Source organism: Gossypium arboreum, chromosome 6, assembly GCF_025698485.1.
Source record: "Gossypium arboreum isolate Shixiya-1 chromosome 6, ASM2569848v2, whole genome shotgun sequence".
Taxonomy (NCBI): Eukaryota; Viridiplantae; Streptophyta; class Magnoliopsida; order Malvales; family Malvaceae; genus Gossypium; species Gossypium arboreum.
In genome coordinates, this window is record NC_069075.1 from 135302532 (window position 1) to 135328703 (window position 26172).

General features: G+C 34.1%; 2 protein-coding genes and 1 long non-coding RNA gene across 3 annotated transcripts; 2 read left to right on the plus strand and 1 right to left on the minus strand.

Moving 5' to 3' along the window:
• Positions 1-8159: 8159 nt before the first annotated feature.
• On the plus strand, positions 8160-9080 carry LOC108485828 (uncharacterized). Its single transcript, XR_001871365.2, has 2 exons — positions 8160-8401; positions 8653-9080. It is a non-coding gene; the product is annotated as an uncharacterized LOC108485828 (long non-coding RNA).
• A 1737-nt stretch (positions 9081-10817) lies between these two features.
• LOC108484717 (uncharacterized) lies at positions 10818-14341 on the plus strand. The gene is made up of 3 exons (XM_017788616.2): positions 10818-11588; positions 12754-13160; positions 13517-14341. Exons 1-3 carry the CDS (start codon positions 11424-11426, stop codon positions 13953-13955), a joined length of 1011 nt encoding a protein of 336 aa, XP_017644105.1. The 5' UTR covers positions 10818-11423; the 3' UTR covers positions 13956-14341.
• A 344-nt stretch (positions 14342-14685) lies between these two features.
• On the minus strand, positions 14686-19987 carry LOC108484714 (cyclin-A2-2-like). The gene is given in 13 exon segments (XM_017788612.2): positions 14686-15230; positions 15324-15458; positions 15556-15705; positions 15814-15847; positions 15994-16070; positions 16181-16256; positions 16570-16630; positions 16633-16702; positions 17058-17150; positions 17352-17479; positions 17865-18153; positions 18415-18772; positions 19764-19987. Coding segments are annotated over 12 exon segments (1503 nt in total). The 5' UTR covers positions 18742-18772; positions 19764-19987; the 3' UTR covers positions 14686-15167.
• Positions 19988-26172: the final 6185 nt, after the last annotated feature.

Consider the following 26172-nt stretch of genomic DNA (forward strand, 5'->3'; position numbering starts at 1 on the left):
TCCTCCTATTCTATCATCCTTAACAAATCTACAGGTAAGTTACAGTCTTCATCATCTTCAAAATCCTGAGATCCCTCCAGATACACGTCTCGCTCAAAAAGGAACTCCGGGTTTGTAATAGCGTCACTCATGCCATTGATATCTAGAGACCTATTGTAGGCACAAAAGAATATCCAAAAAAAAAATGAACCTAAGTACAACTTTATTTGTATGGTATGATTATAAATGAAATGCAAGAAAAGAAAATTTGCTCAAGATAAAAGGATATTTTCTCAGAATAAGACGTGAAAGTGTATTTATATTGAAATAAACGTTTTGAACATGAGCCTATTTTGCAAAAGATTCTTATTGCTTCTAAGCTTTTAAAACAACAAGTGTGTTTTGAACATTACTCTGTATTAGCACTAAAAACTACAGGAATTTCCTCCGCAGTCCAGTTGTTCAGAACACTTCTAGGCTCATAAGGGCGAATGCTTGCTAAGTCATGTTTCATCACTTTCTCTTCAGATATGACATTGATATTCAAATTTTCGATTGCGTCTTCAGCTGTTCCCTCTCTTGTCATCTTCAATTCAGGATAAATAACTCCACCTGACACAAATGTATAGGATATATGGGGAAAAGTCATTGCTTCCCACTCGACTTCTGCCCCATTCAGTCACGCACTTCATCTCTTCTGCCTCCTTTCCATCTCCTTTCTTTTCTACTTTATATCTAGCCTATACCCTAAGCCAAAGTGATCTTGTTTATCAGCCAAAACCTGTACCTCAACTCGTCCATGAAGATACTTCCAAGTCCTCTTCCAGGCAATGCTCCATTTTCCCACTATTAATTGCAAGCTCATCCTCGTAGCCTCAGATATTCTTGGCATTGGGACCCTACCCCTTTCAATGATGAAAGTTGCATTTACAAACTCTAATGACTGAAAGGAATACTCAATTACTTCGTCATCATTTTCTATATATGGTGCACTACTAGTAACAGATGCAATAATGTCCTCCTCAAATTTATCGTTATCAAGCAGCCCTCCGTCACTAACTTTAACTTTTGGTGCAAGGATGACGGTACTGCCCCTGCCGAGTGAATCCAAGGCCTCTCTAACAAGCAATTATAAAAAGGCGTAATATCCATCACAAAGAAATCTACCTCGTATGTGTTTGGCTCAATCTGCAGAGGTACCTCAATTCTTCCCATCACTTTCCTCTCAATGCCATCAAATGCCCTCACTATGTTCTGGCATGTCTTCATGTGAGAGCTGTCAATTGGTAACCTATTTAATATGGACAAGGGCAAAACATTCAGTGCTGACCCATTATCAATTAATACCCTCGGCAGTGTATACCCTTTGCAACGAGTGGTGACGTGCAAAGCCTTGGTGGATCCCATGCCCCCTAGTGGTATTTCATCGTCACTGAAGGAGATGAAGTTATCGGCGCTTATGTTACTGATAAAGTGGTCTAGCTTGTTCACTGAAATATCTTCAGTGACATAGGTCTCGTTCAACACCTTCATCAACGTATTTCGGTGAACCTCTGAGTTTTGGAGCAGAGCTAGTACCGATATACGTGCCGGCTGCTTATGCAACTGTTCCACAACACTATACTCACTGTGTTTTAGGAACTTCAAAAATTCTTTAGCTTCATCTTCAGTTACTAGTTTATTAACCAGTGGTTTTTTCATCTCTTTCCCTTATTCAATCATCATGGACTTCCCTTTTCCAGGCTCGACCTTTGTACTTGGCGTGCTGACCAGACTCTCCTCCCTTGGATATGTCACATTACAATTGTAATTCCAAGGTACCCTTTTGTTATCCTTATACGGAAAAGCTGCGAGTCTCTGGATTACAACTCTAGGTGTAATTTTTGCTCCAACTTCATTAATTTTCAGTAGCGAAATTATCACCACTGGGTGATTGACCTCAGAAACCTTCTTTATCAACCCCTCCTCTGATGAGCATACATCTTCTTTCTCAGTAAACTCAAAGAACTCCAATTCTTTGTTGTCCATTAGAGCCTGTACCAGGGCCCTAAATTCATTATATGCTTCTATCTCATGGTCCTCCTCTCCATGGAACTCACAATAGTCCTCTGCTTCTCGGGATTTACTCCTAAAGTCTTGCATGACTAGACCTCTCTCTACCATCTTCTTCAAAACCTCCCTCACCGGGGTTCTCACTTCTGCCTCATCCAACTTAATTCTCCTCCCAATATTCTTGACTATTGCGTTTACCCCTTTATCAGTATGATTGGGTAACGGATTTCCTACACTAGATGCATTATCGAATTTCACAATACCCATGTTGATGAGCCTTTCGACTACCCTTTTAACAGAAGTGCAGTTCTCTATGAGTGTCCCGCGATTCCAGCATGATATTCACATTGAGCACTTGCATCATACCACTTGGGGTATGGAGGTTGCAGTGGTTTTAAATAAAAAGGAGATACGACGTATGCATTGAACAAACTTTTGTACAGCTCCCGATACGTTACTGGAATGGGAGTAAACTTTTGTTCTGCTTGCTGGCCTGTGGCTACCACCTTTGGTTGATTTACCATAATTGGTTTCGCATAACCCATATTCACATTGCTAACTTCATTTTCTTTCTTTTACGGGGCTGACCTCCTGGTACTTTCCCCTACCTCTATCTTTCCGCACCTTATTGCATTCTCAATCATTTCACCAGACATAACTATATCTACAAAACTCTTAGTTGCGCTTCCTAATATGTGATTAATAAAAGGTGCCTTCAAGGTATTAATGAAAAGCATGGTTGTTTCCTTTTCCAACAGTGGGGGTTGGACTTGTGTAGCAATCTCCCTCCATCTCTGAGCGTATTGCCTGAAACTTTCATTCGACTTCTTCTCCATGTTTTGCAATGTGATCCTATCAGGCGCTATGTCAATCACATGGCCATATTGTTTCATGAAGGCCTGTGCCAAGTCTTTCCATTATTTGACTTGAGTACGACTTAATTGATTGTACCACTTAGCTGCAGCCCCAGCCAAACTATCCTGAAAATAGTGGATCAATAACTGATCATTATTGACATGACTAGTCATTCTTCGACAAAACATAGTGATATGAGCCTCAAGGTAACTAGTTCCGTTGTATTTTTCAAATTCTGGCATTTTGAACTTCGGAAGGAATACTAGATCTGGGACCAGGCTCAACTCCTTGGCATCCATTCCGCAATGATAATCAGCGCTTTCCAACACCCTGAATTTTTCCTCCAACCACTTGTATCGGTCTTCTAGCTGCTTTGGAAATTCTGCTATTGCCTTTCCTACTTCAGCGACCTCATCGAAGTCAGGGACTGTAGGATTTGCACGATTGTCTTCGGGGTTAGAACATGAGCCCGTTGGAAAATTTACTGGTACCGAAGTACCAGTCTGATATTGGGGTTTGATACTGACAGACACCTTCTGCGGAGGCACTGGGGTGTTTGTTGGGATGAAACCTGGAGGGTAAGTAAGAATCCCGTTATCATCTTCAGCATTGATCATGGGACTCTTCCCCTTTTCTGGCTTTCCAACCAGTAGCTGAGTCAATTCGCTCATCATACTCCTCTGAGATTCCAGCATTTGATCTTTCATATCTTTCTGGATCTTAGGTAATTGCTCTTACATTTGCGCTTGCATATGTTCCTGTATTTCTTTCTGCATTTGCTCCAACTTTTCCAACCTTTGATCCATAGCTTTAGTCTTTTTCCGTGTGTAGTATTGATGTTCCAGGGTAACTATAATACAATTTTTAATCAGGATTCTTTTGTAAAATTTAATGCACATGATGCGATGAAATGCAAATGCATAAAATGAATGCAAAACTAAAGAGACGTCGATTCTGATTTAATTCCATTTAAAAAACTTTATTAAAAAGCAAAATTCTTTACATAAAATAGATCACATATACAGCTTAGCCCTAATGCTCAAAGCTTTAACTTTCTTAAAAAGGCAAGCTAGCTCACGACCCCGGTCCGACTCTAACTCATACTTCACACTTAGGACATCAGCCTGAGCCGCTAAGGTCTGTAAATAATCAGCCACTTCTCGAATCTGAGCCACAGCTTCACCCATGATGTGATCTCTATCTCTGACCTGGTCCTGCGATTGATGGAGCTGTTCCTTCCACTGCTCATTGTTTGACTCAAGTAATTCAATTCGAAGCTCACAGTTTTGTAGTGCAGTCTTGAGCTCTTCTACCTTCTCTTTCAAATCTTCGATTCTATTCAGGCTGGCCTTTAATTCAATATCAGAGTTACGACCACGGTGCTGATGCAGGGCCTTTTCTAGCTCCGCTACCCGAGCTTCTAACTTCTCTTTCTCACCTTGGCCTTCAGCCAAACTCTTCTTTAAAGCGCTTTCATGTGCTCGAGCATCATGGAACCTCTTCTCCCACTGATCAGCTCTAACCTTTTCCTCTTGAATTTCTTGTCGCCACTGCTCTGAAGTCTTCTCCAACCCGGCAGTTCTCATCTACATACGTAGCTTCTTGTAATCAGTCTTCAGACAGTCCAGGTCTTCCTCAACCTTTCTTTTTCTTTTTCTCAACTTCTAGGCCTCAAGTTTCTAAACGTCAGCATCCAATCTCAAATGCATCTTTTCCTCCTCTAATTGTTCTATCTTTTTCCCCAACTCAGTATTTCTCTCTTTGAAGTCCCATTTTACGATTTCAAGCTCGGAGGGGATTACTTGTAAATATTCTTCCATCGAACGAACAACCTTCAAACTCGGCTCGGGGATATTATAATTAACTCTTTTACTCAACCACCCCTTGTATTCAGAAGTCGTCATTGATCCAACAGCCAATCTCTTCATCCAGCGTGTCTGTTTCCAAGTATCAGAAATCTCTTGAACCTTGTTTTTATAATTCTTCTCCCTATATGCAAACTCACTCTGGGCTAATCCATGTGTCATCGGTATAAACTGTCTTGACCTGTACTGTCTTAAAACAAGCAAAGGGGCATATTCAGCAGCTCCCCATATTCTAAGTAAAGGTACCCAATCAAAACTCCCACACCGATAGAGAATCTTATCAGGAACAAACCAAGGAGCTCTCCACTCAACATCATCTTCTTGAAGATTTCGGAGGAGCGCGATCCAATTTTCTTCTGATATGTCATCTCTCCTAGACATGGCTGCTATCTCCTTTAACGGGGAGTAACTCTCAGAAAAAACCCGATAGGAAACCTTATCTACCTTCTAGAAATGGCTGTGGAACTAAGCCAACAATAACTGCGCACACCCTATAAATCTACTTTCACTTGCCTTCCGACACGCACTCAAGGATCTGAACGTCTCAATAAGAATTGCCGGCACCGATGTGACCTCTTTATCAAGTCGATCAAAGAATTCAACAACTGCTTCATCTATATGCCTTAAAGCCTTAGGAAAATCACTAAACCATAGATACTTAGGGCGAAGACGTCAACTTTCCTCTTTGTATCCGGATGTGCTACGATCAGGTCTCTCAAACTTACCTAAGGAATGCACTTACCATCACCCTTTTTGCTGAATTCGAACTGTAACCCATTTTCACTCATCCCAATGATACTCATTAACTTCTTTACAAAAGCTAGGGCACTAGCAGCCTTGCAATAAACTTTGTCGACTTGAACCTTTGGACAACGAAGCAAAGCCGTATACTCCTCCAAAGTAGGCACCAAGTCCACCTTCCCCAAGGTGAAACAACTATACGCCGGGTTCCAAAATTGAGCCATAGCCCGAAACAAGTACTTGTCCACATTGATATCGAGTAAGTAGGGTAAGTCACCATAACTTTGATAAAATAACTGCTTGGTCTCATCATCCCAACGAGCCCATATATCCCTCAATTCCTGGAACTCGTTTTGGTTCACGTTGATGTGAGTGAAGCTCGACAACCCCGATGTATACCCCTCAGCTAGGCTATCCCCTTTCTCAAGTTGTTTCTTCTCTGACCACATACAGACAGCCCATTATCCTCTACTTTATCAATGAATTCGCTTTCCATAACAAGCTTTCTAATTTAGCAACCGAACAGAAATCGACACCTCCTTAATATAAAATGACATGCAAAACACAATCACAACAAAACACAACAATTTAGTATCGAAAAATAAAAATTTAAGCAAATAGAAAATAATTAAACACCTAACTAGGTAATCACTAGAGTTCAACATAGCTCTACCTAGGGCGGGCTCCTAGAGTTCACTATATGCGGCTCGGTTCTAAGAAAATGGTACCTGAACTAGCAGATTTCTCAACCCTCACCCATTATAGGCTCATACGGATCGAGTTCAGTTCAAGGGAATACATTTCCCTATGGCCATGCGAAGGTGAAAACCTCATGAAGGCATAGGTACGGATGTATCCCGAAAGCAGTCCACTAGCCCATGCGGAGGTGAAAACCTCACGAAGGCGTAGTTTCTCACTCCCACTTAAAAGGTGTGACCATAACGGTCATGCAAGATGATGCGAAAGGGATATAAAAACTCAAATGTTAAACACGAATAAAAATGACCAAAAACCATAAAACCCATGAAATGCAATAAAAGGATCGTATGTTAAAATCTAAATTTTAAATTTTCGACAAAAGGACAGAAAATAATCAATTTTACAGCTTGACTCTCTTATTAGTCCCAGTGGAGTCGCCAAGCTGTCAAAACCATTTTTAAAGAGTTTTGAAAATAAGGGGAATCGACTTTAAAAAACAAGTTATGAAGTCACCACCGACCCTTTTTGAGGTGTAATCGGATCACCTTGGGGTTGATCATTTTAATAAAACATTTGATTTATTAAAATAATAATTTTGGGTCTACGAAAATTGAGAAAAAGGGTTCGGGAGTCGGTTACGCACGAGGAAGGGTTAGCACACTCGTAACGCCCAAAATTGGTACCAATTGATTATTGAATGTCCTATCGTTGAAAATTTAGAAAAAATTTAAAATGCGATTCTTTTAAAAATGTATGAACAATTCGAACTGGATTTCAAGATTCACTCGTTTCGAAGAAATAAAATACCACATCCAGCACATTAGGACACGATATTTTAAGCCTCCAAAAACTGAGATCACTTCATGATTTCCGAAACACAACGAGAAGGGTATTCAATTATTTGGACCAACGAAAAAAAAAGAAACCCAACACGTTAGGGCACGATTTCTCGAATTTCCAAACATAGAACATTTCCTTATTTTAGGAAAAAAATTGATAGTTGCAACAACGAATTAAAAGTACTTGTTTGCTTGAGGATAAAAACAATCGATATTGAGTAAACACGAGAATTGAAAACATAATGCAATTACAAGGGGGGAAAATAGTTACAAAAAAAATGAATTTAAAGACAACATGATATGTAAGACAACACAAGAACTAGGAATCAATGATATATACAATTTAAAGACTATTAAATATATACAAAGAAATAACCCAAGCAGAAATTCGAAATAACTTATATGCATATAAAAGCTGACAATGATCCTTTAAAGAGAATCGAATTATATATAAATAAATTTAAATATATATATATATATATATATATATATAAAAGAGAATATTTACATAATGATTTTAAAAATATATATATATATTAAATAGATTTAAAAGTAACTATAAAAATAAAATAGAATTAACGATGAATATGAAATAAAACTAATTTCATCATAATTATATATATACAATAATATATATAAAATTATTTTAATTAAATATTATACAAGAATTTGGAATAATACTACATAAAATAGAATTTTAAAATTATACTTTACAATTGAAACAAATAAATAATAATAATAATAATAATAATAATAATAATAATAAAGTAATTCAAAACATATGTTTAAATAAACTTTTAAAAGTTGAATGCTAAATAAATTAAAGAAATAATGAATTATACAAATAAAAACTCAATTAAAATAAAAGATAAAATAAATGGGATACTTCATAAATAAAACAAATCATTGAAATTAGAAAAGGGATTGGAGTGCAATGTGCACGAATGTACAGGGACCAAAAGCACAAATAATCTAGACCCCCAAGCTCAGCACCCAGGCGCGGGCCAAATCGAAATATCGTACAAATTGCGGGGACAATTTAATAAAATAAATAAAACACAAATCGGGGCTAATTAAAAAAATTGTGCAAATAGGAAGGACTGGCCGCGAAAATTACCCATTCAAGGTAAAATGCGCGGACCAAGTCAAACGCGTCGGCTGAACCCCCCAATTCTGTTTCATTTTCATTTGAAATTCAACCTGTTTCAAAACCTTTTTTTTTTGTTTTTCAAAAAAACATTTTTAACCTTTATTCCTTTTTTAAAGAACCATAAATGCTTAGGAGTATGTCTAAACTCCTTCACTTTCCCCTCTGCTTTCCAGCCCCAAATCCGATGACAGACGAAGCCCCCCCACAGTGCGAGTACGACGGTGAGTCTCCCTCTCTCGTATTGTTCACATACAGTAGAGAAAAAAAAAAGAAATAAAATCGAAAGAAAAAACGAGACCTTAAATCACCTTTTGAAGTATGTTTTGGTTGCTTTCTATTGATTTGGTATGTATTTTGTGTACAATTTCCCTCAAAAACCTAAAAGAAAAAAAAGAACCCTTTTACCCACAAAATCTGAAGGCTTTATAGCCAAATAAAAACAGTTTCTTGCTGTTTTTTTGTTCAAATGCAGGTTGTGAAGTCGTGGAGACTGAGGGGCATGGAGTATGGGTAGAGAACGTGGGCAGTGGTTGAGGGGAGGCAGTAACTGTTTCTTTCTTTTTTTTTCTTTTTTTTTTTTCTGAAAAATTAGCTTAGTTTTGGGTTGTTTTATTTTGGGCTTTTTATTTAGTGTAATTGGGATGGTTATTATTTGTAAATGGACTAATTTAATGTTTTTTTTTGGTTTTTGTATATGTATGGGCCCGGGCTAAAAATTAGGTCTACAATGATGATAAAAGAAAGAATGGGCATATAGTCTTAGTAGATCTATAATATAAATATGTTATAGTGTTATAATTATAGGAACACTCTTAATGCAATCTACCTATGTCAGCGTGAAATGTGGATGCTTCAAGGAGCTTAAAGGCTCTAACAACACTCATGGAAAGAAATTACAAACACATGTCTATAATAATGCCACTGGATGTTGTGCATTGACTGGTGTTGAAATCATTGTGTGAGATGTGTTTGATTAATCAGATAAAATAGTTAGTTTAAAGCATAATCTACCATGCAATTTCGATTAACTTCAACATGCTTTCTTTAAGTGAAGATTCAATCTTAAGACATCTTCATTTATGCAATTGATTTTCAATATTATCAAAATCTAAAATTTTTGAAAATGAAGAGAAATTGTTTGGACATTTTCAAAATATATATAATTTTTAATAGTTGCAAATGAAAAGCTATGTCAATTGATTATTAACCAAGAGTTGTCATTAATCATAGTGATGAGTTATGTCTCTTATCATCAAAAGTTATGTTGCTTGATTATTAACAAATAGTCATAATTATTCAAGTAGATATCTATTAAATAATTATGCTTATTACTAAAAGATGTGATTATACATTTGGATAGTTATGTTTTTATGAAAAGACAAATTTCATTTACAATAAATATCAAGACATATCAAAATTCAGAAACAAAAGTTTCTTTCTATCCACTTTGCTCTATAAAAAATTACTATAGAAGTTCTTTATAGAAATTGATATTCTTGCTATGCTCCGCTCAATGCTCAATCAACTGTTTCTTTCTTGCAAGTAAAGTTACTAATCTTTCTTACAAATAAATTTTTATTCTAGCCTTAGGTTTAAACCTTAAAAATAATTAATAAACCTAGCTCTCGAAAATATATCTAATACTCAAATATATATTATAAAATTGTTAAGGGGAGCCGACTTCTTCAGGAGAATTCTTTGAAGTTTGGTCCGTTGAGAAATTAGTCGAACTCTCAACAACTAAAGGTAGGGGTGTTCACAATTCGGTTAAAACCAAATTAACTGATCGAACCGTTCTAATTCGGTTAATCGATTGGTGGTCGAAGTTAGTTCGATCGAAGGTTGGTTAATGATTTTTTAGAATTTCAATTATTGGTTAATTCAGTTAGAAAATTGGGTAAATTAACTGAATTTACCAATTAACCGAAATATTTGTTGTTTTCAACACTTATGTAGTGTTTCGAATGTCTTATTTGTTTTTTCACCTCCATTTAAGGTTTTTTTTAACTATTAAATAAAAGAAAATGAACATTAGCAATGTGTTTTTTTTATTTGTTTTATACTTATTTTGACCAAAAGACAAAAACATATAAATTTTGATTAATCTGGTTAACCAATCGAATTAACCGAAATATTTCGATTCAGTTAATGTATTTGAAAAACTTTAGTTCTGTTAACGGTTAAAAATTTTTATATTTCGAGTAATTCAGTTAATAATAACTCGATTCAAATATTAACCGAACCAATTGTTTAAACACCCCTAACTGAAGTTATTGTCCCTCGGTGGGGATTTTACCTTTCGTGCTTTGTCAAGAGACAACATGTGGTGAATGTCATTTGCAAGTAAATAGGTTAAAAGCTTCAAATTGGTAGTTCGGGTCCCCGCACGCACTGTACTGATACTTCTTCCTTAAGCTTTGTTGGTCCACCAACTGAGCTATTTTTGTCTCTACGACCCAATTCCACTGGACAACCACTCATATTGGCTCTTAGCAAAACATGAGAGACTAGTTAGGTCCGATCCGCTATCCTATTAATGATACTTCAAAAACTGATCCAACAAAGTTGGCCCCACCATAAAAATATAATTGAAATTGATAAAATATTATAATAAAAATAAAAGCTAAAGCTAGATTTGAAAAGTGGTTAAAAATGGCGAAGGTTCCAATTCGATGGCGTTGCCATTCAAACGCCAAACACTGTCCTAGGATTTAGCTTTACACTCTTCATTGCTAAAATGCGAACCATTATTTTGTTATTTCCAGGAATAGAGAAACAAAAAACAAAAACCATTAATTTCTTATTTACACTGACATTGGTTTAATATAATCTCCGTTAGTTTCGTTTTTTTATGTACTGAAAGTCTCCAACAAACACGGTCTTTTAACTCTTAACCAAACAAAATTTGCAGCCACATTGATTCACCACACACACAGAGACCAAATCTCTCAACCCCTTTCATATTCTTTATTTTCCTTTTCCTTTTTTGGTTTTAATTATAGAAATCTTTTGAATTTGTCTAGCTTGTTTTTTTGTGTTAATCTTGTCTGCAGACAAAATCTCCATTTTTCATGTTCCAATCATGGAACTGTTAAATTTATAGATTTTCTCTTGCAGAATTTGTATTTACGAAGAGATTTGAAGGGAAATTGGTGTTTTTCTTTTTATGTTGTGGGTTTTTGTCAAATTGTCGATGGTTTTATAGGATTTTGGATCAAATTGTGAAAGAGAAAATAAAGAAGAATGGGGGTGGATTATTATAATGTATTGCAAGTGGACAGGAATGCTACAGAGGATGATCTGAAAAAAGCATATAGGAAATTGGCAATGAAATGGCATCCTGACAAGAACCCAAACAACAAAAAAGAAGCTGAAGCCAATTTCAAACGGATCTCTGAGGCTTATGAGGCAAGTCTTTCCTTCGTTTTCCTTAATTTTGTTTCTCTTTAATTGTGACTTTATGGTAGAAAAAAGGAAAATAATGGAACAATTTTGTTTTCTTTATGGAGCTCCATAGTCATTTGATTATGGTATTTGCCTGGAACGAAACACAATGATCTTGACTGTTTTAGCTGAGAAAAAAGGGGTGTTTGAATGAATTAATGTTAATAGAGGAAGGCCTGAAGAAATTAATGTATTTGCTTCAATCTTCCAATAGCATAGCTATTTATTAGTCTTAGATATGTAATCTTTATTGCTATTGCCTTTCCCGAAAGGGAATTAGAGATTGGAGTAAGAAATTGATGAATGGTAATAAGAAGAGGGATAAAATACAAATGCGTCTATGTTACTTGTACTCAGATACGAGTGTTGGTTACGAGTATGTATGGATTTTTTTAAAGTTTTTTCATGTATTTGGAGGATCCTTAAAGGTCGTTTCTTCTCTCTATTTGTCAAACATGAGTGTTAGACACAAGTACTTCAAGAAAAATAGGGAGTCCCAGCAACATAATAAATGCATACATGAGTGTTAGACACAAGTACTTCAAGAAAAATAGGGAGTCCCAGCAACATAATAAATGCATAGCATTTGCAGAGTCCAGTTTTTTAGTTTACCCACATGCGATACTCACCCAAATCCGTGTAACATAGGACCCGACTACTCCTAGTGAGCTTTTGGTTATGTAATTATGTGTCTGATATTTCTTTCCAATACTGTATTAGATTCTAAACTATTGTTTATTTTTCCATGTTATCTTGTTAGTCTGATTAGTTATGGTAGTCATGTTAGAGGTCTCGGAGTATGGTTTATTTTAACCTTGAGAAATTACTAGAGAGCAGATTGTGGTGTCTGGCTCCGAACCAGGACTTGGTACATCATAGAGGAGCCGGTAACTGCCGAAACAAAAGGTAGTCACTGCCCTAGAACAGGTTGTGCTTGCTGCAATATGGTTTTCTTGTTTATTTTGATGACGTATCTGATCTTAACATGTGCTTAATGATACAAAAATACAATAAGAGTCAAACTTGTCCTGGATCACTATAGTATAGATAAGCATGGAGAGATGCAAGTGCCAGTATCTGTCGTCTTCTTAGATTTCTTATGGGGAATTAAGTTAATTTTGTGATTCAGGTCTTGAGTGACCCTCAAAGAAGAGCAATTTACAATCAGCATGGTGAAGAAGGGTTGAAAGACGTGCCTCCACCAGGCAGCAGCGGACCATCCTATGGAAATGGCACTGATGGGCCAAATGGATTCAACCCTAGGAATGCAGAGGATATCTTTGCCGAGTTCTTTGGAAGTAGTCCTTTCGGATTTGGGTCAACAGGACCAGGTAGGTCTTCAAGATTCCAATCTGAAGGAGGGAAGTTTGGAGGAGGATTTGGTTGCACTGACAACAATTTTCGAAGTTACAACGAGACAACTGCTCCTCGGAAACCGCCCCCGGTTGAGAGCAAATTGCCTTGCACCCTTGAAGAGCTGTATACTGGTTCAACAAGGAAGATGAAGATCTCAAGAACTATAGTCAATGCATCAGGGTATGAATCTTCATCTCATACATGATCCTCTATTGCATTTGCTTGACTGAAGTTTCATTTTGATATACTTTTTAGTTCCTGCAAGTTGACCATCACAGCATGCATTTTTTTATGAACTCAAGAGAGGAAAATAAAGAAAATAAATTATATTTTCGATCGAATGGTGGCTGACGAGTTTATTTCTTTCATCTTCTTTGATATTGTGTTTTCTATGCTTGCATATTGTTTTCATGCTGAAAACTATGAGCTCAACTGAGATATTCTCACCTTAATTACACTGTTGTGATGATGGCATCATTATTGGTAGCTTTATATCTTTGATCTTGCTGATCAGACAATACTTTGGATCCTTACAGGCGGCAAGCACAGGAATCGGAAATATTAACCATTGATGTGAAGCCAGGGTGGAAGAAAGGAACAAAGATTACTTTCCCAGATAAAGGAAATGAGCAGCCAAATCAGCTTCCAGCAGACCTTGTATTTGTAATTGATGAGAAACCCCATGATCTTTACAAAAGAGATGGAAATGATCTTATTGTCAACAAAAGGGTGTCACTAGCAGAAGCACTAGGGGGCACTACGATAAATCTAACTACTCTTGATGGCCGTAACTTGTCATTGTCTGTAACTGACATTATCAACCCGGGTTATGAGCTTGTTGTTGCCAGGGAAGGAATGCCAATTGCAAAGGAGCCTGGTAATAGAGGTGATCTTAAGATCAAATTTGATGTGAAGTTCCCTACAAGGTTGACACCCGAGCAACAAGCTGGGCTAAAACGCGCTTTAGGGGGTTGACGTAGAAAATCTTTCCCTATGCAACGGCACTGAAACAGTCGAATGCGTTGGTGGATGTAGTCATTAAGTGGCATATTGGTTGTTACAAACAGGTAAAGTTGGGTTGCCTGTGTATCATAGTTTTAACTGCCTCATCATCATCTTTCAATACCCTAAAACCCATGTAACCTATTATTGGCTTATCTTTGATCATTATTTTCCTTCCAAATTATAGTGTAATTATTTTATATATTCTTGAGATACAAGGGGTTGATTCTTTCATTAGTTTTGTAACTTGTTATCTTCAATGCAAGATTAATGTGGAGCATGTATAGTCATTTTTCATTCTGTGTAATTCCAACTTTTAGAAATTATAATATATGGACTTACGCAATGTAGTATATCCAGCGAGTTATACATGTATCAATTTCCAAACATCAACTTAGCACCTGTGTCATTCAAAATTGGTACTTATTAATTGTGTGCCTAGATAATTAAAAGTTCTAAATCTAACATCAACACTATAACAGCTAAAAGAAAAACCACAACGATTCACTGCAATAAAACAAAACAATACCATAATAGATCAACTCCATAAACACCTCAAATACACAATACAATTTTACCAATTAAGTTAAGAATGGGTCCTGGTTGCAGTAACTAGTGCTGATGGGAAGTAATGGGATCATCAAATAGACATAGCTACTGTTGGTTGTACTGTGTAGCTTCTGCTGGCCATGCCATAAAGCCATTTAAAAAATTTATACCTTACCCTCTTTATTTATATTATTAATGGCAATACTGTAAAAGAAACACGTCTTTCATTGTCGACTACCAACCTAGCAAATGAAATAAATACAAGAATCAAATAAAAATACTTGTAACGTTTAGGACTTCCCGGTTCCCATTGGAGAAAGGAAGTTCTAAACCAAGATTTTATTTTTTATTTTTTATTTTTATTTAAAAAAAAAAACGTGTGGCAATAGCAAATTACAAGGTTATAGTGAAGTTTGTCTGGAACTGGAAGCACCAGAACCTGTAAGTCAACAATGTTACAACTTACACAATCATAAAGATTGAATAGAAGGGACAATTTATAAGGTTTATATATATAAAAAACTAAAAGTTGTAAGATCTTTTTAAGATTGGAATAAGATTCTCCAAGCAGAGCAGTGGCAGGGAGGAATAATATTAAAATGGTTATGGTTTTACGTTTTCAGAAACTTTCCTTCACTATCTTCTTGAGAACACTGATATAACTTTTTCAGGGGAACTCATTGTCGCCACGCATTTGAACTGTCATTTGTAACATCAATTAAATCATTTGATCTAGGATGTATAGAACTAAGTTAATTATCAAGTTGGAAGCTATCGATCAACAAAATTTACCTTCTGTTGTTTGTACTTGTCGTGAATGGCATTAAGGGAGCAACCATTAGTGTTGAGTTGCAAGTCCTCCAGTGCAAGAACTGTAGTTTTCAGCTCTGATGCTTTGTAACTAGTATAATGCTCCAAGGTTGGATCCTGCAAACAATGGGGAATGTGTCCTTCAGAGAGTACTTCTAGTTATAAGAAAAAAAACAATAAGAGGGAGGGACGGAGGGGAACAAGGATTGCAGACCCATGGATGGACTGATTGATTGAGGGTCCATCTGGCAAGGAACACAGCAGATGCAGCAATGAGTGAAGGTAAGAACTTCAAGAAGTTGTACTCAACAAGACTCAACTCTGCTAAATAATTTGCTAAGAATTCTAGTTCTATACAAGGATCCTGTAGGCCAACACAATTGAAGTACAAATCAGTTTTTTCCCCCTTTTCACTGATTAATGATCATATTGAATTTTTTATATGAAAATGTAGATAGTGAAGATACAATACTTTGTAAGTTGCTTGTGCCGCTTGAATGAATCTCCTGCAAAATTGAAAATTAAGTTGAAAATTAAGTATAAGATTAGTTTTTCTAAAGAGAGGCGGGTGAACTGTTTGGGCTAAAGCCAGAGTTCGTGTCAGATGATTAGTCACTGGAGTATTTAGATTTTAGAAGATGGTGTCAATTACCTAAGAAATGTTTTTGTGGTTGGAACAGATAACTGAAAATACAAGAAATTCAGAATTTTTCTCTCCATTTTCAAGACCTGTCACATAGCCAGAATCAGGAAATTCGTATAACAGAATATGTAATGTAACAAACATTACTGACCCTCTAATGAACTCATAAATGCTATAAGTAGCTGAAGAGCCATACCTCTCCACTTGAGTAGGTATTATCAGTGATGAAGCAAAATTCTTCCACTCTTGGTGCGCAAATCTCTTCATACTTTCTTCAAACCATAAAAGAAAAGTTCTCAGAGTCCTTAATGACAGAGTTAGATAATAATAATCAATGTTACAAACATCACCAGCCTTATTTAAAAAGTTTGGTGCATATTTTAGGCTCAACACGTATGGCTACTTTTTCATATTTATCAACAATGCCGAAAACAGAAAAAGTGCCTTTCTCTGGCACACATGCATATGCGCCTTGAGTGAAACATGATAATGTGAGACAGAGGATCATGGTCGACAATTACTACTATCAGAAGAGATGTATGAAACATAATTCTTAATTTCCATGGAATAAGTTAAAGAACTTACGATGCAATTAGCATGCAAGAAACACCAACTAACTGGAGTCTTTGTTTTTCTATAACATTGTGGAGAGAAAACGATCAATGAGGCTCACTGTGAGGTACAGTGTGTCTGGGACTAACTTATATTCTTCAGAAACCTGAAACATTATGAAAAAGCTATAAATAACAAGCACATCAAATAGCCTAAAGTTTAGTTCATACTAACAAAATAAAAGGAATGAAAAACCAACTCTTTATACACTTCAAGAAAGCACAGAATATCCTTATATTCAGAAATTGACAAATATATGATTCTTTTGAATGAGGAGAAAAATAAACAGTAGACTTTGTCTCTGCTTATGAGAAAAAAGTTCTGATCAACAACAAATTAGAAATGCACCATAATATCTTGAGCTAGGCAGAAGTTTGCAGCTTTTTCAGCTTCTTATCCTACATTCAAGCAGTTTGAGATGCAAGTCACTATTTCGTTATAATTTAACTGCATTGACTTACCTCCACTAACCAGTCAATCAAAATCGCTCGCATGCTTGGGGTAATATCCCGCTGCACCTGTTCCATATAATTAGTTGAGGGTCTTCGGTTAAGCTGCAGAAGATAATGTGATGAAATTAGTATCAAAGTTTGCTGGTATCATCAAATAAAATTTACAGAATAATAAGATAGAAAAGTGTTCAGTGCGAAACAGGAGTGCTCGCATGGAAAAGTTTGTTTTTTTTTTTTTTTTTGCTAAGCGCATGGAAAACAATCATATACTGGCATTTACTGGATGAAAATCGCAGCACCAACCTCGGTAACACGTATATTCTTGTATATGTCTGGGGCATACAAGCTACATATTCGAGGATCTTTTAGGTTTGAATCAATATCCACAACATCTTTCGAGAATCCTAGTTTCTTGCAAACGTCATCTTCTACTGCAATATCCAAGCAAAACCAACATAAATTTACAGCAGAATATTTTAAGGGCTAACTAGCTGTTTTCTTCCAAAAACTGTAATATTCTACAAAACCAAGACATTATTGTGGTTGTTATCTTCATTAAATACTAGAATCATATTAAAATAAAACACGCAAAATGCCATATTTTCAGATGAGGTTCCATAAACATGAACAGACTTAAAAGCAATGAGCATTATGATATATATAACCCAGAACAGTAGTAATACTTTGCAGTATCTTACTGTCTGTTAACCTTAGAGCAGTCTTGACACCTTTTAAAACAGAGGTATGCAATTTCCTAGACAGCTGGACCGCATGATCTGTATCCTTTCCTTTGATGATTATAGAAAGAGCACAAACCTTTCCTTTTAGGGCTTTGGTGTCCAAAAGGCATTGTAAAAGCCTGTATTGGAAGCATTGAATTTTCTACAGCATATTCTCTTGCACCAAGACACGTAGGTTCTGCTACACCTCTTTCATCCAGTTTTACTGGTAAACTGTTTTCATGTGCTTCCATCATCCTTATTTTTGATAAGTCTTCAGCTAACTTTGCTTTCACATCTTCTTCATCCGATGGAATCCCCATGAAGATATTTTCAACCATTTCTTTGTTCTTCTCACTAGGATCTCTAATGGTCTGTTTGGTGGTCTGTCAACCAGTAATAATAAGAGAAACTTAAACTATTTAGTAAGTCCAAATTACTTTGCCACTAGGAGAATAAACAGATGCAAAAGCCATTCCAGCATTTCAGACCCCTATCAGGAAGAACTTCATCTTCTCAGTTGTTTATTGGGGTAATATAATGTAAAGAAGCTCGAAGTTCCTAGATAAATGTTATTTGTATTTACTATTTGGTGCATACGAAATTTGCAGACTGAACTTCAGGACGAAATCAGAAGATGTCCTCACCTGAATTTCGGTTACATTTAAGCAGTCGATCTGCATACCATTAGCACTGACATTTGTTACATCTTTAAGCACTGCCCTTCTTTTAGGCTGAAGGCCAACAGTGGCAGCCACACAAGTCCTGTTCTCATCCGATGATGCACGTTTGGAGTTCATACGAAGAACACATTTTTGGTCCTGCTTGAAGGATGGTTTTGAAGAGCACATTCCTTCTGCTCCCCTCTGTGCTTTAGCCCGTGCTCGAGTAATTCTTCCTGTAGGCTCTTCAATACTTTCAATAGGTTCATTTTCTTTACTCATACTTGTTTGCCTTCTAGAAGAGCAATGCATGATTTTCAGTTTGAAATTTTCTTCATTGAACCTGCAGTCCTAACACCGAATCGTTGTAACATGATGAAAATAATACACATTAAACTACAATTTTCTAGAAAAAGAAGACAAATTTTATGACTTCAATCAATTCTCGAGCAGCATAAGCTCTGCGATACTATGAAAATTTTTTGACTCCAGAAACTTTAGCCTCATGCATACTAGAATTAAGTTTTTCATTATATGAAGAATCAATGGAGTCATCCGAGGTCACCCTTTTCCATTTTCAAATATTGGAATCTGAGACCTTCGGAGTCCAAAACCAAAGACTCAATTCTCAAGTTCCAACAGAGGAAATGGGTATTCGGGAAGTTTGGCACGGGATTTTTAAGTTATAACATCTCTGCAATGCTTCAGCACTAGCAGTATCAATAAGAAAGATTGAATCACCCTAGAACTCTAAATTAGAAATTGCTTTACTATTTAAAAGTTCACTTTCTTTCAACGTGTGGTTTAAAAAAAGAAACTGAATTTAGTTTTTTACGGTATTCTCTGAGTAAGCCAAATAGAGGATTCTAAAACCTAAATAGCAATTTGATACATTTGAGCATTTATGCTATTCTTAAATAAATAAATAAAAATTCTTCAATCCCTGGCCGAATTCCCAGCTTAAGTAAGTAAATAATAATAAAGAAAGACCGAGAGTCCAAATCTCCAAGACTCCATTATAATTGCTCAAGAACAACTAAAGCTTCATAAGAATAATGTAATGCACTTGAAAGTTTGAATAAATCTCAATTACTAAAATAAAACACAAAACCGAGCTTTGATAAAGTTAACAAAAGAAAAAAAAAAAAAAAAAGGAAGAAGAAGAAGAACTATTCGAAAAGAATAGAAAAAAGAAGCTCTGTCATAGATCTAAAAAATTGAAATTCTTAAACTCCAGCGATCCAACAACCAGCATTACTAACCAAAATAATTGAAATGCAAAAAACCAATAGCTACGGTTAAAAATATTTAAAAAAGAAGAAGAAGAAGCTTACTGTGTTGCGGGGAGCTCCGAGACCGCAAATGAAGAAGCGTGGAGAGGTTTTCTCTACTATCTTTTTTGGCCTCTCTGCCTATTTTTTCTCGATTCTTTGAGGAAAAAAAAAGCGAAAAAGCTAGAGACAATGAGCTGAGCTGAGCTTGAGGCTTTTAAGAGCGTTAGGTTGTTTGATATAAGCAGAGAGGAGCGTAGCTTTCTGGGCGGGACGCTGCTACAGTTTGAACTGCTTTTAAACTAAGGGTTAATTTATTATTTTGTACCTGAATTTGACTTTATATTCAATTTAATACCTAAATTTGTTTTGTACATACCTAGGTTTGGCTTCAATGTTAGATTTGATACTGATATCAAATGGCATCATATGACTTAATGAATAATTTACATACATACTCTAAGAAAATTTTAGATAAGTATTTTTATAACCAATCGAGATACTGATCCAAAGAGAGGTAAAAACTGATAACTCATAAATTAGTACGGACTAGCTGAGCAAAGCTAAAAATATTTTGAACCAAGTTTTATAATTTTTAATATATTTTTTAATTTTATAATTTTTTAATGTTTTATTTTGTTTGAATTAGTCAGATTGAGAGCCAATGATTTGACTCCAAAAACATTGATTCAGAGGCTAAATTGAATATTGAAGCGTAATTCAAATACTTAATTAGGGCAAAAAAACAAAAGTATCAAATTAAAAAAAATTTAGGTACCAAAGTGAACCTTGTATCCAAATTTAGACACCAAATTGAACTTTGAAACCAAATTAGGATACCAAATAGTATATTAACCCTGAAAATAAATATAAAACAGATCTTTTTATATTTCCAACTTATCTTTCTACGTCCGTGCTTTCATTTTTTTATTTGACTTTTTTTTCCTTCTTTTGAGTTGACCCATGAAGTAAGATTTGTGTATCCCAATCACTCTGCGCCACGAATTTTGAAAATAGATTATAAAACGATTTTATTTACATAACTTTTATGTAATTTTCGTGAGAATTACAATTTTATACATTTATTTGAATTATTTACTTATAATTTTAAAAATTAATTAAAAATATATGTAATTTCTTTTACAAATTATAGAGGGTTTATCACTTATCAAAGCGTTTCAGTAATAAATATTTTTATGAATAAAGTGTTCAAATATTTTAAAAAAAAATCCAAACTATTTATTTTTTTATGGGAGTCTTTATACTTTTAGTATTAACCCAAATAAACTCTCATATTATTACTTGTTTTCAATTAAATCTTTATATTAATAAAAAATATTTATATTAGATGCAGGGGTAGAGTTAAAAGGGTTGGCAGTGCCTGATCTCCCTAAAATAAACAATTTCACCTTTAGTCTTTTTAGAATTTAAAATTTTTAAATTAGTATATGATAAAATTATACTTTAGCCCCTAATAATGAGAAAAATTAATTTAAATTTTTAAAATTTATAAAGATATAAGCTATTAAAATGGTGAAATTTCACTTTTGATATTATACAAATATATAACTTTATTTCGGTCCTCAAAAAATTTTCTAGCTCGCCTTTAGTTAGATGCTTGTCGAATACAATTAAAATTAAAGTTTTGTTTAGATTTAAATAAAAGTTATTTAATTAGTTAATCACAGTAAAAATAATAAATTTTCTAGATAAAATAGTAATTTTTTTATAAAATGAAAAGAAAAATTCTTGCTGTAGCAAATGTATGTAAAGTAAATATTATTCAAATACTAATTTCCATTAAAGGTAAATATTTGAAATAGAGGAATTCAGGTATCAAAACAAATACTAAAAGCCAAACATGGAAAGCTTATTGCTTCATGGAAGTTTCCTTGGAATGAAGGCAAACAAAAATCCAAAATGTACCCGCCGGCAATGAAAATGAAAATTTAAAATTACCTATTTTATAATTATCCGATATATAAGTTAAAAAATTAAAGCTCTAACGATAAATTTAGCCTTTAATTTTTTTTGAGTTAAATTTAATTTTTCAAAAAGAGTTAGTTTTGACCATCAATCTTTCAAAAATAGTTAAAAAAATAATTTAACAAAATACTAATTAAAACATTAAATTTTTAAATATGGTAGCTCACATGAAAAGCAACGTGTACTTCATGCATTTTTTTGAACATTTTATAAATTTTATATTATTTATTGATGTGACATATAATACACATATTGTCATGTTAGCATAAAGTACATGTGGACTGTCACGTAAATTGTTATGCCAATATCGTTAAAAAATCAATGTTTTAGTTAACATTTTTGTTAAAATATTATTTTACTCTTTTTGAAAGGTTAATAGTTAAATTTAACTCAAATAATAATAATAAGGGTGAATTTGACAAAAAAAATGTAAACACTAAGGGCTAAATTTATTACTATACCAATAAAATATGTATTTATTAATGGGCATAATAATAAATGTAGCCCCTAATATTTGTCATTTGTGTCATTTTGGTCTTTTTTTAATTACTTTGGCCTTCAAATGTTTAAATTTAGTTTTTTTTTATACAATGCCTAGAATTAGGCCTAACCCTCCTCATCCTTAAATAGGATGATAAATATATTTCAGTGTGCTAGAACCCATGTCTTCTTGCACTGGAAACAATGTCAATGCCAACCAAACTAAGACTTAGTTGACAACGTTTAAATTTAGTTGAATTGATATTTTTAGATAAAAGAAAGTTGATTGAGTCGTTAAAATTTTAACAACCCATGTTTATTTCATTACTGATGTAGATACATTTTTTAAAAAATTAAACTTTTTTTTTGAAAATTTTCCCATATTTTTTTAAATTTTTATGAAATATACATGGACTATCACATGAACTACGAAGTCTAACACCATTAATTTTTAATGTTGCAATCAACTTTTCCATCTGAAAAATAGCAGTTTGACTAAATTCGAAAAGTTGAAGACTAGAGTGATGGAAGTGCTAATCTAGAAATAAAAATTTAAGTACCACTTCTGACTAAAAAAAAATTTAAGTATCAAAATGAAAAAACAAGTATAGTTTGGGGGCAATTTTTATATTAAGCTAACTTAGTTTTATCAATTAAGTCTTAGTTTACAACAACTAGAAGAGTTGAGACGAGAGTTCAAGTGCAATTAAGGCCCCATCCTTCATTGTGTTTGGGATTCTAAAAGTGCTTTTGTACCGCAGAAACAATGAAGAACACTTGCTTTTTTGAGTTAAAATTGCGAAAGAAAAGTGTTTTTCCATCCAAACACAAAAAGTTGAGATTTAAATGTTTTTGGCTTCTGACTTTTGTGTTTGAAAGTGAAAATTATCAAAATATCTTTATTAATATTAATTATTTAAACGGTATATAAAAAATTAGATTAATTTATATTTAATGTACTAATATATTAGATTATTTGAATATCATGTATCATTATATTAATTTTTAAAATGTAATTTATCATCATATTTAAGTTTTAAATATTTTTATACCATTAATTTTATGAAGAATTATATTAATTAATTAAAATATATTTAAAATATATACATTATGTATCATTATATTAAATTATTTAAATAGCATATAACTAAAATAATTTTTAACTTTCTACCATCATATGGAAAAATGATATTTTAACATTTAATCACAATTTTTTTGTTCAAAAAGAAAAAAAGAAAACATCCAAAGTAAAACATAAACTTATCCGTTTTGTCTTCTCATTGAGTTGGGAGCCTCGGCCACCATAATATCGTACACAACCCAGCAAGGTTCGTAAAAAACTTTCCATTTAACATTCATTCTCATAGTAAGGTCGGCCATATTATCCGCTATTCTATTCTTTTATCTTGATACATGTACCACTTTAAATTCCTCTATTCATTCCAATAAATCAGTCACTCTCTTCCCTAACAAATTCTGATCTCAAGTATAACCACTCAGCAGGTTAACTGCTTCTATACAATTCATCTCTGAAACAATCTTCTTAACTCCTCCTCCCACGCTGGCTTAACTCCCTCAAACCCCCCCCCCAACTCAGCTTCCAACATCGGACAAATCCGTATTTTACGAGAAAACTCCCAAAACCAACGTCTCCATTATCCCTGGCCACTCCCCTACCATAGTAACAAACGAGCTCACTCCCACAGCTACATCAATATTTAATCACAATTTTTAACAAAATAAAAAAACATTAAAATTCACAAACTACGGCACTTTTTTCAAAAGCATTTTTCAATTACAAAAACTAGCGGATAGAGATAAGAGTGGGCAGAAGCGGAGCGCCCAAGTACGTAATCCTTGTATAAACTTTCATTTATTAATGGTTAGTTAATGCGTCGAGCCCCCCAAGTGCAACACCATGTTTTGTGATAGAGACACCAAGAAGCCGACAGGCAAGCATGCCCCCCATTTCTGTTTACAAATCAATCATTTGCCAATCTGACCAATTAATTTCGACATTTCAAAATTGTATTAACAAAGTAATATATATTGAAACCTTGTGTTTGTCTCATTGAAGAAGCCAAGAGTTAATGTTCCAAACCACAGCTACACTAAAAGACAATGCTTGGGAGTTCTTTGGGACTCTCACCATTCTCAAACCAAGGCAGGATTTCAAAATATCAACTCAACCATTCATCACTTAACATGTGTTAAAATGCTGTACCCAAAAACAAATTTTTGTTAAATGGGGAATTGCATAGGGATTAGGATGCATATCTATGAAAATTACTAGTTTTTTTTTTCAATTTTGTTTAAGTACACCATCAAAATTAATTATTATCAATATTAAACTAAACAATTAATTCAATAAATCAATTCAATTTATATAAGTAAGACTCAAATTTAAAATTTTAAAATTTTCAAAACTTCAATATTACATTAAGACAAAGATTCCGTTAATTTACTCAATCAACATTATAAAATTTCAAATAACTTAATGTTCTTGTATAAATTATTTATGTTAGTGTATTTGTTACAAAACATTATTTATTTATATTAATGTTCTACCATAATAAATTTGATTAAAAAAGTACTCATTTCTAGTGGAATTAAAGTTAAAAATGTTATAGTCAATGAATCCTTAGTTTGTTGGTTATCCTGGGTTTTTGAGTACTCAGGTTTGAGTCTTGCCATTTCTAATTCTGATGTATAGATCATAATCCCATCGCGCCTGTATGCCATGTGTGGGTTTTATTTGATTCTTTTTGGATTGATCTGATTTTATCCGATTCTTACACCATTTGTTATTGTAATTAATTTAAAGCAACAAAATACCGTTATAACTATCTAAAAATAGAAAGTACGAAAACCTGAGAGTCCACAATGTTATAGATGGAAAATGTTGAAGCTACATATGGGGACTAAACTAATATAATATAAAGCATTTATCTAATACATGTTGGTGCGGAACTTTTGAATTATTGGTGAGAAAAATCCCAAACACACAAACAAAACATGAACATTTACTCAAATAGAAAAACCAATCAATAGGGCAATACTCCAAGACATGTATCAAGCCACTATCTTTAAGGTTCTATTCACCTCACTTATACTTAGTGTGCAAATGAGTTTCAAGCAAATGAACCTCAAGGATACAATAAAACTCAATAACTATTTGTGTTTTGCACTAGCAAAAATAATCTACAAAGCATTTGAGCAGAGCATAACAGGGAAATCAAATTCTATTCTTTATAGAACAATATAAGAATTATAAAAGACGGAGGAAAAATAAAAAGAACTTATTTTAGAACTTTTTAGTATATCATTATGGTCACAAAACTAACAAAAAAACTTTGTTAGAAAATTTGTAATATTTAGAAAACTTTGAGGCATATTCTCGATTGGTAAAGGTGGAGAGTTGAATCATAAAATTATGGTTTTATATTTTACTCCACGAGACCTTTACAACGACATATCATATGCTCAAAATGGTTGAGTGATGAATGAGAAATTGATGCTTAAAGTAAGCCACTTGTGAATATTTGTTGAGGAAAAGAAAAGCTTAGATCCCACATTGATTAAATATCAAGTGTAAGATATGTATATATATGAGAACCCACTTAAAGAATGATTGAATGATTAAGCTTGAAATTTTGTCTTGCGTGCAGGGGTGGTGTAGATCCAAACCCATCGGGGTTGGGCCGCACTTGCACAATGTAGACAACGTAAAATGTTCGGACCGGTTGGGCCCAAGAACAGCCTGTAGATATTTTAAGCCTCATAATTTTTTTTCTCTCAACAAATATTATACAAAATATGTTTTAAAAGGACATATATCTTGATTTGATTTGATTCAAATTGATATAAAGGCTCTTTTAATGCAGATTTTAATCTTTATTCATGGAAATTTTTAAAATTCCATCATACTGAATGCCTATAAAAGCCTAAAGAATTCTACAGAAGTTTTTGGGGACACACATCAAACTTATTTTGCTATCGAAAATTC